Source organism: Trachemys scripta, chromosome 11 (assembly GCF_013100865.1).
Source record: "Trachemys scripta elegans isolate TJP31775 chromosome 11, CAS_Tse_1.0, whole genome shotgun sequence".
Classification (NCBI taxonomy): domain Eukaryota; kingdom Metazoa; phylum Chordata; order Testudines; family Emydidae; genus Trachemys; species Trachemys scripta.
This window is the reverse complement of record NC_048308.1, coordinates 30,939,001-30,957,055: the sequence shown is the minus strand read 5'-3', so window position 1 is coordinate 30,957,055 and position 18,055 is coordinate 30,939,001. Positions and strand designations below refer to the sequence as shown.

The following is an 18,055-nucleotide window of genomic DNA, read 5'->3' as shown; positions in this document are numbered from 1 at the left end:
TCATTAAAACCCTCTGCAGTATTCCTGCATTAGGTGCTCAAATGCACTTGTTCTCCTTTGATTTTCCTTAACATTTTCACAATGCCAAAGAGCACTGTCTTCAGGATATAACTCCTAAAGTGTCCTTGAGCTGCTCATTCATATCCTTAGGGATTGCTGCAAGTGCTCGACTAATCGCTGGGACTGTCTTTGTACTAGTTTTTCATAATCATTCCACTCCGTGGCAGAGTTCTTCGTACTTCGCTATTTTCTCTTCTTGTTTCTTTTTTATGTTTCTGTCTGCTGCTATGGCAATATCAATTAACAATATTATTATTATGCCATTGATGTACATGGCTCTTTAAAATTGTGTGTGAAGAAAGAAGTGCTAATTCTGCTCCCAATTACACCCATTAACATTTGGACTAAGGAATCACTTTGGATGTACACCAGGAATAGATGAGACCTCAGTTTGTCCCTAAATCCCTTCTTTGATAAGTTTACAATCTAAGGACTAGGTCCTACAAATTGATCTGTTTGGGCACAAGCCTGACGTTGTGCAGGGGCCCATGGGGAGAGCCCCATGCACACACATAGATCCATTTGCAGGATCTATCCTTCATACCCAATCTTGTGCAGCATGCAGAGACCAATTGACTTTAACGGATCTCCACATAAGTTTGCCTGCACATATCAGATGGTAGGATCAAGGACTTGACACCGCTCCCATTGAAATCAGTGGAAAAAAAATCCCATTAACTGGCAGAAAGAACCTCAAAATTAGACACATAAAACTACATACGTATTAAAAATTAACATGAGAGGTTTTTTCCGTTTTATCTTTTTTAAAATTTTAATTCAATGCAGTTAAAAAAAACCCAAATGAGCTGGGAGAAGTAATTGAAAGAAATACTATCTTTGGGGCAAAATGAAGAAAAAAAATCATGTCTCACCTTAAAGTTTGCATAATCATTATCTTCCTGGATATAAATCTGAAAATCTCGGTTTTCACTTTGTTTTAGAAATTCTTAAGAGTATACTGGTAGCTGAAAAAATAATCAGTAAGACATAAAAAGCAACAAAGAAGCCTGTGGCACCTTATAGACTAAAGGTGCCATGGGACTCTGTCGCTTTTTACAGATCCAGACTAACACGGCTACCCCTCTGATACAGTAAGACATAGTAGACCCATTTCTCTGAATATTTGACTGTGATATCATATGGATTTTTTGTTTGTTTTTTTGCAACAAGATTTTCAAGCTTAACAATCAAGCATTGTATAGTTAGCTAATAATTAAAGTTAAAGTGTAACCCAAACCAGTGTAGGCATGGAGGTTACTTTAGGATCTGTTAGATTAATCAGTTCTAGGTACCTACCTTCCCTGTAAGCCTTGTAGTGAGAAATTGTCTTTCACTTTTAAGTGCTAAATAATGTAATATGTGTTATACTAAACTTGTCAAATGTAATATTTGTGCGGCTATTTTTCAAACCTTTTGACTATTCCAATCAGAAATGGCATCTTTCTGGCCAAATATGATAATCCTTTGTAGGAACTGCAGGCAGCAGGAAGCCAGAGTTCTAATATTATTCAGGCTATGAACTGGTCTCCTCACTCTTTTTTATGATGATGTATAGTAACTCCTCCCTAAACTAAGGCCTATGCTGTCAGTCATGATGTCTTAGGGCTACTCTACACTGGAAGCACTACAGTGGCTCAGCTGCACTGCTGTAGTGTGTCTTATGCAGATGGTCTATGTCGACGGGAGTGCTCTCCTGTTGGCATAATAAAGCCACCTCCATGAGAGGTGGTAGCTATGTCGGCGTGAGAGCGTCTTCCGCTGACATAGCACTGTCCACACCTGTGCTTCTGTCAGTAAAATTTATGCTTAGGGGGTCGTTTATTCACACCCTGGCTGACTAAAGTTTGACTGACAAAAGTGCTAAGTAGACATAGACTATGTCATCTTAGAGTCTGTTGAGCATTTAGTTGTGAGTTCCTCTCCAACCCACTCCAAAGAAGCTGAAGAGCCAATCATCTTGGAGAAGGCTGGCTTTCTGTGCAACAAATCTTGCACGTGTGACTTGCCTATACAACCAAAGAGCTGTAAAGAGGCTATTATCTATGCAGGAGATAGGTTTTGACTCTTGCTATCTTCTGATTCAATCAGACCAGACAGTAACAGCAATTGTTATTTACATCACTTATGATTATTATATTGTCCACGTGCCTAAGTCTGTTACTGTTCAAATTCCTTTCTGGTTTTGTAATGATTGTATTTCACATTAAAGTTCAATGGTTTTAAATAAGAAAATGACTGAATAGGAAATAAGTGTAACCATGAGCTTAGCCTTTAAAGGAAGATTTGTATAGAGTGAAATTTTGAAGTTAAGTTTTCTCATTATACACATGTTCTAAACACACGCACACTCCTTTTATATGTATAAGACACTAATATTCAGATATTAGATTCAGATTGCTAAATCACACCATTTTTACACTCTTATGTTAACAGTTACACAACTTTATTAATCAGATTTCAAACATACGGTAGTACATGGTACTCTGTTTAGTATTGCAGTATTGTTTTTAAACAAAGATGGCTTCATTTGCAAATCCAACTGAGGGTATGTCTTCCACAGGACAGCTACAGTGGCTCAGCTGCAGTGCTGAAACTGTGCCACTGTAGTGCTGTAGTGTAGGTGCTTCCTGGATTGACGGAAGGGATTTTTCCATAGATGTTGGTAATCCCCCTCTCCAAGAGGCAGTAGTTAATTGACGGAAGAATTCTTCCATTGCCCTAGCTGAGTTTACAGTGTGGGGAGATTAGGTTGACCTAATTAAGTCATGCAGGGTGCACAGTTTTTCACAGCCCTGAGTGATGTAGGTTGATCTCATTTTTAGGTGTAGACCAGGTTTCAGATCTGAGGACAAAAGGCATGGGCATTTTGCTAATGTATTTTTGAGATTTTCAAAAGGACACTGGATAGCCATCTGTCTTGGATGGTGTAGACACAACAAATCCTGCATCTTGGCAAGGGGTTAGACTAGATGATCGTTCTGATCCCTTCTAGTACTATGATTCTATGATTTATAGATCTTATATTCCAGTAGTTAAAACTGTAAGTAGGTATTTACTTTCTGTTTTGACTGTGGTCAGAGCTGAGAGTTCAGTGAAAAGAGAGTATACATTCACCACATGTTTCTACCAACTCTTCCAAATTACATTTTGATTAGTTTGATCAGCTACCAAATAAGCTTAATAGTACAGTAAATAGCATTAAATCCTGTACTTGAAACCTGGAGTTTCTCTGCATGAAGATATTATTTTTTTGCTTATTAGGTGCTTTTATTTTATGGTTCACAACTCTTGAAAGAAATTTTAAAAAGTAACAATTTAGTAGTACACCACAAAATAACATCTGGAGCAATGTATCATAAAATAATTCCCATCACTAAGTGAGCTGCTAATTTCATGTAATCAGCACTGAGAATCAGGTATAGCTGGTAGTTAATGAGTTGTTGATTGTTTAACAGTTTTATATTTTAACAAACCAATTGTAGTGCAATTGATTCAGTGCTTGAATTTTGACAGATTGATGTAATGGAAAATCATTAATTAACTAATTTTCATCAATTAAGCCAACAGAATAATTGTACTGTGGAAGATAGAATACAGTATATTGATAGTAAGGTGATATAATTGTCTTAAATTGAAATGTTTGAGTAATACATGTTTCCATTAACCTTTTGGTAAATTGACAAATGGTGCAATTTGTTTTATTAAAGACTTCAAAAGTAGTCTAAATTATTGATGTATATATTCTGAGGAATAGAGGCATCATTTCTGGGGAAATTAGTACTTTCTTCGCTGTCTGCTACATTGGTATAATGTCAAAATATTTCATCTGAAAATTGTTACAAAAATGAGTTTTTTCTTTTGAGTGAATCTGCTCAAAGGGATTTCCGATAGGGCCTTAGCTTTCAGACAAAACTTTACCTTTTTTTGTTTAAAAAATATTTTTCCATAGACATCTAGCTGTGTTTGCATTTTAAGTAATTATCTCTATTTCAGGTAATAGCCTCACAAGCTTCCTGTTTTCTTTACATGAATTAAGAGCATTTGACCAAATTCATCTGTGGTATAATATGTGTTGAAGATAATCAGTATGTGTGAATTACACCAGAAATTAATTTTGCCTCCTTTTTTTATTCACGCTCGTCCAAATCCTGCAAAACCATGCACATAGAAATTGTGCTCACATGAGAAATCTTAGGGTGCACCTTCACTTGGAAAAAGGGTGGGTTCTTACCTGGAGTTAGCTAGCACAAGGTAACACGAAGTAACACAAGTCAGTTTGTAGTTTTAACACATACTAGCAGGTTGAGTTAAAGACTATGGGGGAACCTAGGGTTTACCTTGACCCAATAACACATGTGAAAACTACAAATTGATTTGTCACTTGGATTTAGCTAACTTGAGTTAAGAACACACCTTTTTTCCTAGTGTAGACAAAGGCTGTAGTATCTTCAAGAAGACCATTTATATGAACATATGCTTAAATTGTGTGCATGCTTAATTGCTTTGTGTGGTATATTGAGGACTATGTTGGAATTGCAAGTTATCACTTCAAGGGTGGGGGTGGTAAGGGTTTTTCCTGACCTGGCTTGCAGACTAAAGGGCTTTGTAGTGAAGTATCTGGGAGCAGCAGTCAGTCTGTAAACAGCTAGCTTGGGGTGAATTGTGTCTCGTTGTTTTAGGGAGCAGCTTGCTTTGTCTCTCTCTGTTTTATGGTTCTTGTGTGTTAGCAATTTGATTTCTAAGAAATAAAGTAGTGTTACTTTGCAGTCTTCCAGCAAGAGTAGTTAGGTTTTTATCTAATTTCTCTGTGTGTATGCAGTGAACATAATGCCTTGCAGGATTAGGACCTCTCAGGAACTGGTCTTTCTATGGAATGGAATAACAGCCTTGGTGAAAGTATAGTGGGTAGGAGGAATAATATACAAAGATCCAGCCTTTTTTAGGTTTTTAACTTCCTTTTCATATTGTCTGGTTTATTGGGGCCCACAGTCATGTTAAGATTCATCACAAAGTTCTAAAACAGTGGGCTCTATTCATAAACCAATCTGAAATTTCTTGGATGTGAAATGTATTTTTCACTTTGTAGAAAAATGTGATTTATATAACCTCTTAGTTGACATGATCTGACATGATTTTTATGAATTCCTTTGCAAGTCAAAAATGCCTCCAGTGCAATTTATAGTAATGAGACTGCCTGCTTTAAAGTAGCTGATTACAATGAAAATATAAGAAGCGGGTATGTTTGCTTTTCAAAGTTGGTAACCTCTCATAGTTTATAAAGTACATATCAGTATTACAGCACACAAGCTACCTGTGGGTGTACAAAACTCACCTGTTTTTCACAGCTTACTTCATCAAACATAATGGGATGTTGTTTTGGACTAGACTGTGGCACACTAGATTACATTAATGACCTGAAAGACATAACATAGTCCAAAGCAGTGTGTGATTATGATTTTACAAACTCCCAAGCCGTATCTTTTCAGTGATATTTATGATTTGGAGGGGTAAAATACTTATCTTTTAATAGGATGGAAGGTGGTATTTATTGACTTTCACCTCTTGTTGGCACATCACCAGAAAAGGTATCACATAAACATAATGGACCAAGTTTTAACCCTGGTGTTAATCCACTGGCTTTATTGGAGTTGTGTCCAGTTACACCAGAGATGAACTTGATAAAGAAACATAGAAACCAATGTGTGCAAATGCAGATGTCTGGGTAGTTGCACAATTAAATACCATGGAGAAAATAGTCCAATTCTACCTGCCAGATCCATTCCCTAGTTCTTCCCAGTAACAAACCCTGGAGTGACCCTATTGCCAGCTGCTGAAATCCTTAATGTTCCAGAGCAGCGTTTCTGAAACGTCATTGCACCACAACCCCTTTCTGACAACAAAAATTACTACACAACCCTGGGGGGATGGGAGGGGAGAATGAAGCCTGGGCCCATCCTAGGTGGGAGGCCAAAGCCCAAGAGTTTCAGCCTGGGGCAGGGGACCTATAACCTGAATCCCGCCACCCAGCACTGAAGCCGAAGCCCATACCCCACCACCCAGGGGTGAAGCCTCAGGCTTTGGCTTCAGCCCCAGGCGGTGGGAGTCGGGCTTTGGCCCCGGGTGGCGGGGCTTGGACTTGGGCTTTGGACCTTCAGTCCCAGGCACCAGCAAGTCTAACACCAGTCCTGGTGACCCCATTAAAATGGGGTCATGACCCACTTTGGTGTCCTGATCCACAGTTTGGAACCGCTGTTCTAGAATTCCATAAACTCTGAAGTGTTTGCATTGAACTCTATGGACCTACATTTGGTAGTAAGCACTATGCTCAGAAATAACTGTAAGTCACTTGGACTGCTGGCAGCGGGACAGTGTGAAGATCCTATCACTGGCTCTGATGGAAGTCTCCCTTTGAGATCTTGGAATTGGGAGACCCCTTGCTGTGTGGAGCCCCAGAGCAGAGCTGTAACTGGCTAAGATAAAGAAGAGTTACTAAAGCAGTGGAGAATGTCAAAGAACGTTCAGGTAATGGGCAAAAGTTCAGGTTTGTTCTTTCTTTGCCCAGACTAGTTCACCCAAACCTATTGTAATACAACTTCACAATGGGGATGAGGTCAGATCATTGTAGCAACCTTAACTAGAAACTTCCTGACTTTTCTGGGGCCCAATTATATGTGCATTTGTAAATCTTAACTGTCTCCCATATCCTATGATGGCTCTAATGAGGAGCACCGTAAATAATTTTGCACATAAATGGAAATTTGTTTTCTTATGTCTACTGCACGACATGCACCTCAGAATAATAAGTGGAAAAATGCAATCTTTGAAAGTGGAAATTGGTGCTGGAACTATTGGTTGGACTGATATTTAGTTCTTGTCATGGGAGTTGAGGTAGTAATTGGGGGGATGATCAAGAAGTTCATTGCTAGTTATAGTTCTGAATGGTGGTAGCCAAAAATTGTTTTTAGTTGATAGCTGTTCAGTGAATTATGAAATGAGTTTGATGACCTCCTCCTTTTCACACAGCAGCTGACACTCACAGATACCTTCTTGGCAGCTTGGAGGCCAAGAGCTGAATCAGCATGTCAAACAAATACAACAGTACTTGGTTCCAGGGAACATTTTCTGAAATCATGGTTTTAAAAATTAGCAAGTGTCAATGTTGGGACAAAGGCATAGTTGGGAAGGAGTCATGATTTTGTTTTTGATCTAAGCTATTGATGTGAATACTATCATCTGTGGAGTGGGAAATTCTTCTCTCCAGTCTGCCATGTGGATCTTTTGCAAGTTCAGAACTGGGGATAGTTATCCAGAGTACAGAGGAAACTTTTGCCCTTTATTTTCTTCAAGGTTTCTGCAAGCATGCAGCTTGGGGCTGGTGGCCTAGTCTTGCCATTAATGGCAATAATGTCCCATGTTCCAGTTTGTCACATGCTTGCTATTCTTTTGTATGCTATGCCATATTTTAAGTTACTCCTTTTTTCTGCCTCTATTTCCTTTTTTTATAATGACCTATTTTGGCAACCAATGATGATAGGATGTATGTAGCTATGCCAGTCTTCTTCATTGTTTTATTAGAGAATTTGTTTCAGTTAATAGCATTTAACTTTAATTCAAGGGTTCAAAGTTCTTTACAAACATCTTCACAACATCTCTGTGAATCACTTAAGCACTCTCCCAATTTTATAGTTATGAAAACTGAGCCACAGAGAGATTTGGGGTCGGATTTTCAGAAGTTCTGAGCTCTGAAATACCCCACTGATGTCAGTTCACAGTCCCAGATATGAAAACAGTGACACAGAAGGGAATAAAATGCATAAATTTTACTGACTCTCGGTTCCGTACTCTAACCACTAAACAACATTCCCTTTCTTTAGTATTTCTGACTATTTATTTTATCTTCAAACACATTTTGATTGTAGGTTTCTTTGCATTTCTTTCTGTCTCTTCCTTATTTCTGAAGTTTCTAAGAAATAAATAAAACTTAGCCAGTTTGTAGTAGGAGAAAAATATTGGTTCACATGGTCCATCCTCTGCTGGAGCATCAGCATATGTAACCAAGCTTTGCTTTATGGAACACCTTTATTTTGATGCTTTACAAAGTATGTTTGGGTATTTCCAGATTTTCTCTCTCTTTTATTACCATCCTTAGTTTCAACATACTCATAATTATGCACACAAATATTTCCAAGAGATCATTTATCATTTCATAAAAAATGTTAAGTAGTAGGTAACTTTTCCCTGTCTCCACCTACTCCTCCCCCCTCCCTAAATATACAAAACAGTGAGCAAATAATTATATCAGAGTAGCTGGATATTTTAAGTCTTTCTTTAAGTGTATGCAACTCTTGATGAAGTAATGAATTTGCACTGTTTTCACTGCTTTACTGGTTAATATTACCTATATACTTTGTCATCTCACTCCATCTTTATCACTTTGTTTTACAGTAATTCTGGCAATTGTTTATAGAATCTGAATTGTTTTATAGGTTCCAACAAGTGTCTGGCATTATCATACCAATGGCAGAGTTCAGCTCTTTTGAGTCACTTTGGTTAGTTTCACAAACCACGGTTGGTTTTTGTCCTGTGTTGTCATTACCTAATTTGTCAAATATAAGCAACTTCCTTAGATTCCTGTTGTAGTATAATGCATTACAGTAATATCTTTCAGACTTAAACTTCCCAGAATGTACAGCATATGATAAGCAAAGGGGCATTTGTTTTGACAGTGGAAATGCTCTTATGAAGTAATGTCTTGACCATGGCTTTCAAGAAATAAATAATACATTCCATAATATTACAAAGTGCTGGTATGGTATTAACAATAGATTGTATCGTTCACTATATTCACATTCTTTGCACTAATAATCAATGAAGAAAATAAAAAAAAATTACCTATTATGGTGTGATTTGCTTTTATAATATGTCCTTCATACAACATTTCACAAAACAAGAAGTCAGACATAAATTACAATGGAAAGGTAGATTTTAAGGGGAAATTTCAAAAGAAGAACCAACTCAATGGCCAGAGCATTTCACATACACTAAATTTGGCAGCATTAATAAAAGAGTGAATTTTACTCAGAGAGTTACAGAGAAAAGACAGCATAGAGCTGTGGAACAGATGGAAAAAAGGGGAGAGGGAATCAGAGATTTACGCTAGAGGAAGAACTTGTTTTGAAAAAGGAGATGAAATGGTAGGGTGGGATTAGAACTGGATTTCTGGATAGGTGAAGATGACAAAGAATGGGTGTGATATCAGTCGTGATACAGCATTTTTAAAAATCAAATTCCAAAATTTAAATCTGGATATCTTGCTGCAGCTGTTTTGAGTCAGCCCTGGTGAAAATGGTTTCCCTGAAGAGTCTGATCTGTCTTTACTTTTTGCTCTTGAACGTAGGCAGGAGGTTGCATTCTTACTTTTGACTATTTGACTTCTGTATATATTCCTGTGACTATTTTTGTAATGTTAGGAATATGTTCTTAAACAACTGTTTCTCATTCTCTTAGTTTTCTCTGCTTGTGTATCTTTCTTCTGCCTCTTAGTAAGTTGTAAGTTTTTTTGCAGAAATCATTGTTTCTTCAGTATGTCCTTCCTTTTCCCAAGAAAAATGTCATATTGTAGTTTATGAATAGAAGCACTTTGCATGTTCATGACTTTAATTTCTTCCATGTTCTGCTGACTTCTCCCTCACTTTCTCATTTAGCAAAATATGATTTATTTATTTTTTACTTTTGGTCATCCGGACACTTAACTTATGATACATAAAGCTTAAACAAAAGCAATTAATTGGGAGATTATTTAACAGTCACTGAGGCAGCTTTCCTTGTAATTTAGTTTGCTTTATTCCATGGGCCATTATCTTAAATGCTTTTCTTGCTCCATCTCTTAACAGTTTAGTGCTAAAGTTAAAGTCTGATTTTGTGTGATGCTGTCAGCTCCCTTGACAGCATTTCCCCCCCAGGAAATGCTCAGCACTCCTAACATGCAGTTTGTTTTCATATCCCATCTAGCATATTTTAAAATGTTTCTTATGCATTGTTCTGCTTCTCAGCATCCACCTGCATGACCTGTTTTGTGTCATACACTGGAAGATCTTTACCCAGTGCGGTAAATTGACTCTGAGCATTTCTTTGTGTCAGTATGGCACACCCACTTTTAGATTTAGATGTCACTGTTCATGATATGTGGAATAAAGTAAATTAAATTACAAGGAGAAACATCTTTGGAACAGCGCTGACTGCAGAAGTGATTACAGATTTTATCCTTTTGCTCAGTGGGCTGGGCTTCATAAATTGACACATACTGTGACAAAGGACCATGATGGTAGAAAGACCCAACTGGAAGGGGAGAGTGCAAAGTGCTCATAACCTTCCCTGCACCAGGGGTGTGTGTAGACAGCCCCCCCATATGGGTGGCACTGGCTCACAAGGGGACATGGCCAGGGCAGCTGGTGGAATGCATGAATTCAGCACATCCAGACTAGGCTCCTAGGAGCCCCTAGTGGAAACTAAAGTTACCCTACTAAAACAGAACCCTCTAGGGAGGGAAGTGGCAGAAACACTACCTGTCCCACCACAGCAGTGAATGACCTTTGATGGAGGGTTTCCACAGAGTTCATTTAGCTTTGTGTACAGTAAGAAACCATGGATTTGATTTGAATCATGAAGCTGTGATTTATGTATGTGGAACTGTTTACAGAATAAGAGTTTAGTTTCACCAATCTGCTGTTTGCTGAGATTGATGGTAATTACTTGGAAGCTTCCAAGTTTTCCAGATATTCTCTAGCTCCTTTGAAGGCTTCCTGTTGCTGTCTAGGTGTTCAGATACCCCTTGGTGGTATGCTCAACTCAGATCTGGCCTTAATTTATCCACAAATACACATCTTTTAACTATCTCTGAACAATAAACATGCAATGAACGAAGATTTTAACCACAAAATGTAACTAGCTCTGCTCCGCAAGCTGCCTTCTTTTTTGACTAAGCAACTCCTGGTAGTTAAAGAAACTGTCAAAATATTAATCAAGGTACCTTTAGAACCTCCATGCTTACCAATTCCCCTCAGGAACAAACTGAATTGCATATTTATAACTTTAACCAGGAAGGTGCCTGCATACTAACACATATGTTCACATCGGTTATAACACAATTAATATTAATTTCCTTGACAAATGTGATTTAAATGTCCACTTCTGTATACATTTCAAAGAGCCTGTTTCAATATTTTTACTCTTAGCAGGGTAAGACTGAGGGTCTTATTTGCAAACAAGTGATGATCCTTTTATCCTAGAAAAGATGTGGGAAAAGTGCTCAGTAAAATCTTAAACATATAGAACACTTTTCCTCCCAGAAGGTACCGTCGAGCCTTATTAGTCTTCTCTCTCTCTCTCTCTCTCTCACGCACACTCGGTCTCAGACACAGAAATCACTTCACCCACCATTACATCACTAAAATGCCACTGCCAGCTCTGGGGTAGAACATAGCTATTGTTTAACAGCACACAAGGCAAGACTATTTCATAATTTAGGGCAAGAATTGAGGAAGATTACTGTATACATTTGGATATGCAGGGAGAATTTTGGTAGGCTGAATGCTACTTTGGCCAGGACATCAAGGCTAATACACTTTCTCCTCCGACAATGCCATTGCAAATCTCCTTTAAACAAAAGTATAAATAAAAGAAATCTCTCTTGAGGGTGATGTTTTCTATTCAAATTTTCACAGAATGGTTTAATGTTACATGTTTTATACCACAAACATTATATATAGTGTCCCTGAAAAAACACGTGCCACATACTGAATTCACAAGAGGGAAATCCACATCCTCTCTAAAGAATAGCAACCTGGGGATGAAAGTGCAGAGTTCCCGCTTTTAGAGTTCCCTTTTGAAATGTTCTTAAATCTTTTAATTCCTGTAATGATATCTAAGTACCACAATGATTGGTGCTTTAAAAATACCTGTGATGGAATATGGAATGTCTACATCCTGCCAGTTTTTAAGTGTATTGGGAAAGGGAAAACTGAAGTTCCTCAGAAGCCTTTGTTATCTGGGGGCAGGAGGAAGATATCAATTCAGGTGTCTCCTACTCCCAAAGTCATTTTGTAAGAGTAGAGGATTCGTGAAGATCTTTCTCACTTTTATTGACTACAAGTCTGTTGCATCTTACGCGCATTTAACATGCACAATTTCAGCTTTACGCGGTCGAAAAAAAAAAGAGAAAAATAACAATTTTAATACTGTACTTGTAGTGCGGGCGATTCTGCCCGCCATTCAACTCAATGTAATTTTGACTATACGCGGTTTTTGCTTTACGCACTAACCGCGGAACGGAACCCCTGCGTAAGATGGGACTCGCCTGTACTAGAAGACTGTGCTGCCAGCCTTGTGCAGTTCTTCTTTTCCCTTGGAAATACTAATTCAAAGCATGCAGAAGTAAGATAGCACGTGCACATACCACACATCGGGAGTGGTTTTTGACTAGTTCTGAACAGTTATTCAAAGGTCAGGTTTAACATGGAATGTAACTGTGGATGAGTTCAGTTTTTAAGTGCTGTGTGGGTTTTTTTGTGTGTTTTGGTGATGTTTACTGTTACACAGATAACAGTTCTGCCAAGAGGCACTGCTTTTTCAGTGTTGGCTATACTAGAGTATGCTGTTGTCTAGGGCAGCAAAGTGCTATGGCACCAAAATATTTAGTGACTGCTTATTGCAAAAAGAAACTGAAGGTTCAGAGGGGTGGACATTTTCCAAGTTGCTACCAGCACCAAACACTATAGAGCTGGCATAGCAGTTTTGGTATGCAGCTCAACATTTCAGTGCTGAACCAAATGGCAAATCTATGTTTCTTCCCAGCAATCCATGTTCCTAATCCATTTTTGGAGTGCTTACTATCAAAGAGAATAAAAAATACCAAAGAAAACCTTGGAACTAGGTGTCCTCACTGGAAGGTCCTCTTACAGAGTCACCTCTATGAAACTACGGAGTTGAATAAAGTCTAATTTTATTTTATAGATAAACCAGTCATAACCAATGATAGGGCACAACAAAAAGGGTTGAGAGTTCTGAATAACACATCTAAAATTTGGAAGGCATTTGCCTCCCTTTTCCTCAACAAACGTTAGGAATCTAATTTTCCAGTAATTGCGAAACTCCCCAAGGCCCTAAATTTTATGGGGGAATAGGATTTCCCTCAAACTTAAAAAAAAATTATTTGGAGGGATTGGTGGGATTTAGGATGGATGAATTCCCCAAAACTGTGCTATCTATCTCAGACCATAAGGCGAGATTTTGGACTTAATGACTTTAGTTCTTCTTTCAGGCCATGAGGGACAATCCAGTAGATGTCACACAGGCAAAATCAATCACTGGCAAAACTCTTATTGACTACAAGGGGAACAGGGTTTTGGTCCTTTTGAAAAGTAAACTTGCAGTCTCTCTCTGATCCTGTGTAAGAAAGGGAATCACATATTTGAAGAGATGTACACAAACTGCAAAGTTTTGAACTAGATTTCTGACTATGTACGTTTTTAAACAGGCTCACGAGCATGGTGGCTTCTAGCCCCAAAGTTTAGGGTTGTTTGGATCCAAGGTTTTGGTTTGAGCCACTGCAAAATTCCAGATCCAGGTGTTAGTTTTCAGACCCCTGGCCCCATGAGAAGTTGCCCCCTTCTCAGCCATTTAACGAGTTTCGATCCATTCTGGATTTGCGCCTGGTTTCCACCTTGGTCTAGAGGTCGAGCATGCAAAACCTTAGGCTGGCCGGTTCTGGCCCTGTCTCCCCCTGCGTTTGTGAGACTGAACTGTGCGTCCGGGCCAGGCTGAACAGCTTTAGCGAAGGCGCAGCTCTGCCCAGCCCGGGGAAGGAGGGCTGCGGGGGGGTGCTTTGCTGCTGGCCCTGCAAATTAAAGGGCTAGACTAGACCCCTGCTGGCTGCATATTCGGGCCCTTCCCCAGGTGCAGCGGAGGCGTCGCCCCCCCGGAGCGCTCGCCTGGCCGCGGAGCGCCTAGCCCAGGGGCGCAGTGCTGCCGCCGCTGGTGCGCAGGGAGCTGCTGGCTGCACCGTGGAATGTGCGGTATGCGGGGGCCAGAAGCAACCATTCGGCGGGACAGGGGCGGCCGCCGCCTGCTCCTCCGGGGTCCCGCGCAGTGGGCGGCAGCCGAGCGCCGCTGCGCAGAGCAGAGCGGCCAGGGCAGGAGGCGGCGGCGTGCGGGGCAGGCCGGGCGCAGGGGCCGGGCGCAGAGCCTGCTGTGGGCTGTCTCCTGCGGCGCTGCTCTCTCTCTCTCTGGGCGGTGGTTGAGGCCGCTGGTAGGTGGGATCGGCTCTGCCGCTGCTGGGGAAGCGCCCGCTGCTGCCGCCGCCGCCAGATCAATGAACTCTCTTCGGTCGCGGCTGCTGCTGCTCGGGTAGGCGCCGCGCGGCTGATCCCCGGAGCGGAAGGGGGAGAGAGGCGTCGTCGTGCGCGGAACTCCGGCTCGGAGGCAGCAGCAGCAGCAGCCGCCGCCGGGGAGGGAGGGAGGCACCTCGCCCCGCACCGCAGCCGCCCCTGCGCGCAAGTTGGCACAAAACTTGCTGCCCATCCCGAGGGGAAGCTGGGGCTTAGGCGGGGCGATGATTTTCCCCAATAGCAGCAGTAACCCGGCGGGCGGCAGCAGGACTCCCTATAGGAAACAGGTAAGAGAGTAGCGCTCCCCCTCCCCGGGAGGGGGAGGAGTGGGTACGTCGGGGGGGGGGGGGGGGGGGGGGGGGGGGGGGTGAATGCCAGGGGCTGTAACTTCCAGTCTCTTAGCGATCAGCTGCGCCCGTCCCGCTGCCTTGTACGGAGAGTCCCCTCTCCGAGGCTGCGTGGTGGTGACCTTGCTGAGTACCCGAAAGAGAGGAGATCTGGTGTCGGTCAGGCGACTTCAGCCGGGTGGCCTTAGCAGCGGAGAGGCGTGTTGTGTGACGCCCAGGGAGCCCTGGCTTTGCTGAGCTCTGCAACACTTTTTTTTTTTTGGTAAGGAGTGAAGTTGCAACATGCATTGAAAATCGAAACTTCAGGCTGAATGTTTTCCTTTCTGATAAAATGACAAAAAGGACGAACGTGCTTTCAAAACAAACAAAAAACCCCATACCCTCCAAAAAACCTCGGCTGTCGCGGCTGAGCTTCAGCCCCCCCAGCCCCCCTCTCCCCTTCCCCTTCCCCTTCCCTTTCCCCTAGCAGTACAAGGGAAATCCTGTGACATTTTATGAGCAGACAGATAGTTTTGATAAACTTGAACCATTCACATCTATGGAACTGTTTTGAAACGGACATTTTAGCATCTTAAGTTTTGGAAACAGCTGGAATGGTTAGACCAACATCCTTTGCTGCGGTGGGGGTGGGAGAGACTAGGAAAACTGTTTCCTGTTTCTGATTTTTAGTATTGGCTTTGTCACATAGTATTTATTACAAAACAGACCAGTTTTAATTAAACCTTTGACCGAACAAACAAACAAAAAGCATGTGCTTTAGGTTTGTCAGAAAAAGTGAGGACCCTGTGCTTGTATAGAAAAGGTTACATGGATTAGAAGTCAGTGGCAAGATGCTTGGTTGACCAAAAAAACCCCCAACCAACTCACGACCACCACACACTGTCATTTATTTTCTTGTGGGCTGGGGAGGGGGAAACACAAATCACCTTTTGAGTCCCCCCCCCCCCCAGCAGTGAAAACAAATTAATTTATCATCATAATGGTGCAGGAGGCATTGTCATTCTGTCTGGAGTGGGGATGCATTAAAGATAGAAATATCAGATCACATCACATTGTAACAGAGCGTCACTTTACTACAGGGTTTCATGGAATTACTGATTTTAATTTTAAAAAAATTAAAATTCATGTATGTTTCTCTGATAGGTAAGCATGTGAATGATTAGGATTATGATAATTAATCAGTGCAACAGTGTACATTAGGTTTATCTTTACTTAGAGTTTAAGTGAGCTTTCATAATTTGCTGCTCTCTTCCCCCATTTTAAAGAAACATCCTTACAATACAAATCACTTATGATGATATCTCAACAACATTCTGCAGATGACATCCAACAATGTGTGATCATTGCTTCTCGCATTTGAAGTGTGTGTCTGTATGTAATAAAATATGATTATTGGGTGGTGATTTAAAAAAAAATAAACAAATCCCCCAGATGCAATCATAGTTCAGCTCTTGTATCGTGTGTTTGCATACTTTGTAAGGGAAGCCAATGTATTAGACACTATTTTCTTACATTACCTGAAAGGATAGTTAATTAAGTAAGGCACCTTAGGGTCTGGTGTGTTCATTTGTTTGTTAGCGTGCAACAGGGTGTTAGCAAGGAAATAGGGAGGACAACTCTAAGGGTGAGGCCTCTTTACTGAAGGGCTGTATGTTTTGTGTAAGGATCTGAGTTAGCCTGCTGGTCTGGAGCATGCTGATAAGATGCTCTTCTTTTCACAGTGCACTCCTTAGATTCAAAGAACTAAAAGGCCTGACTAAATTAGAAAAACAAACAGACTTTTTTTTTCTTTTTCAGTAGTAGAGGAAGAAATGAATGCATGGGTATTATGTAGACCTTAGACCCTGGGTACCAGAGCTTTCTTTTGTTAGTGTTTAGCCATTCTCTATTCAAACATTTCCTACATAGGGAGCTGTGGTTTGAGCCTTTTCCCATTGAAGTCTGTGCAAAACTCCTATTGACTTCATTGGGAATAAGAGTGACTTGGTGATTTTATTTTCACTTAGACTTCACCTGCATGGGTGAATTAGTGTCACAGGATATGAGTCTAACCCTCCATTTGATATAAAGTAGATTTATTGATGTACAATTTAATGTAATCCATTTTCAAAAAAATTGTATTTGTATTCTAAGAGGCTGGTTTTCTTTTATGTTAAAGGGGAGTATCCAGTATATGAGCCAGAGAAGAAGTTAAAAGAATTTTAAAAATGAAAAGTAAATACTCTGGGATAGCCCGTGCTGGCTTTTCAATTATAATGTGTTTATAAGTGGTAGCAGAATGGTGTAAGATGTTAATAGAATCCTGAATCTTTGATAAAATCTGTTTTTTCTGTCAAAATTTCTGGTTGGTGCCAGATTGTTGCTGAAAGTTGACTGCAATCTATCAGCAAAAGGAAAGAAGTATGCTGTCAGCTTTAGTGGGAAGGAATTATAATATAATTTTGCCCATTGTAATCCATAGCAAAAATCCCAATGGTTTCAATGGGGCCAGGATTTCACTGATAAAATCTATATGTCGCCTAAAAGTAATGTTCATTTTACAAAGGAATCTGTGATTATAGTACTATGCTTGCTATCTGTTTCTATCTCTCTGTGTACGCAGGCTCCTAGGAGCCAGTCAGCTACTTCATTTTCAGGTCAGACAGAGGTGGGTGGTGCCTAATCTTTTCCTCTTCTATAGTGGTAGGGTGAGTAGCAAGCTCTGGTCTCTGAAGTCATCTGTGTTAAATAGGATTTGCCTGCATTGCGGACAGATGAACACGTTAAAAGTGCTCTTACTGAGCTCATGTCAAAGTTTAAAGCTGCAGAAGTGAATAGTAACTTGGCAGGTAATGCCCTGACAAAAACAGAATGCAAGTTCAAGTCTGGCTGAAGAATGCATTGCCTATCCCAGTTGGTTTTATCCTTCAGTAGTTTGTCTGTCAAAACAGTTGTGATCATACGTGCTATGTGAAAGTGGCTAAATACAGTCTAATATTTTCACTCTTCTTTTAAAGGAGGATATTCTATTTACTGTGAAGAGTCTATAATAAGTGGTAATACCTCTTCACCCTCTGCTGTAGACTCTTTTAGATCTCTCTTCATTACAACCTACGTATATAGGGAGCCTGAATTTTCCCCTTTCAGTTTTGCCTGTGTAAATCCAAGATAGCAACAATGAAGTCAACATATTTACGCCCGTGTAATGCCAATGTGATGGAAAATTGGGCCTCCTCCCTTCCATCTGCTCTTTGTAGAGCTGCTGTAGTCATTTGATTTGGGATT

The 18,055-nt window shown here is 40.5% G+C and overlaps 1 protein-coding gene across 5 annotated transcripts in view; it reads left to right on the top strand.

Annotated features, from left to right (window-relative positions):
* The window catches only part of RBMS1 (RNA binding motif single stranded interacting protein 1), a 189,627-nt gene that overhangs the window by 47,513 nt on the left and 124,059 nt on the right, over window positions 1-18,055 (top strand). The window contains exon 1 of one of the 5 annotated variants that reach the window (XM_034785627.1): window positions 14,102-14,731. The exons of the other annotated variants lie outside the window; for them this stretch is intronic. Coding sequence (XP_034641518.1) covers window positions 14,669-14,731 — 63 coding nt within the window. The 5' untranslated portion in view covers window positions 14,102-14,668. Of the gene's footprint in view, window positions 1-14,101; window positions 14,732-18,055 lie in introns of those variants that run through there. 5 annotated transcript variants of the gene reach the window in all.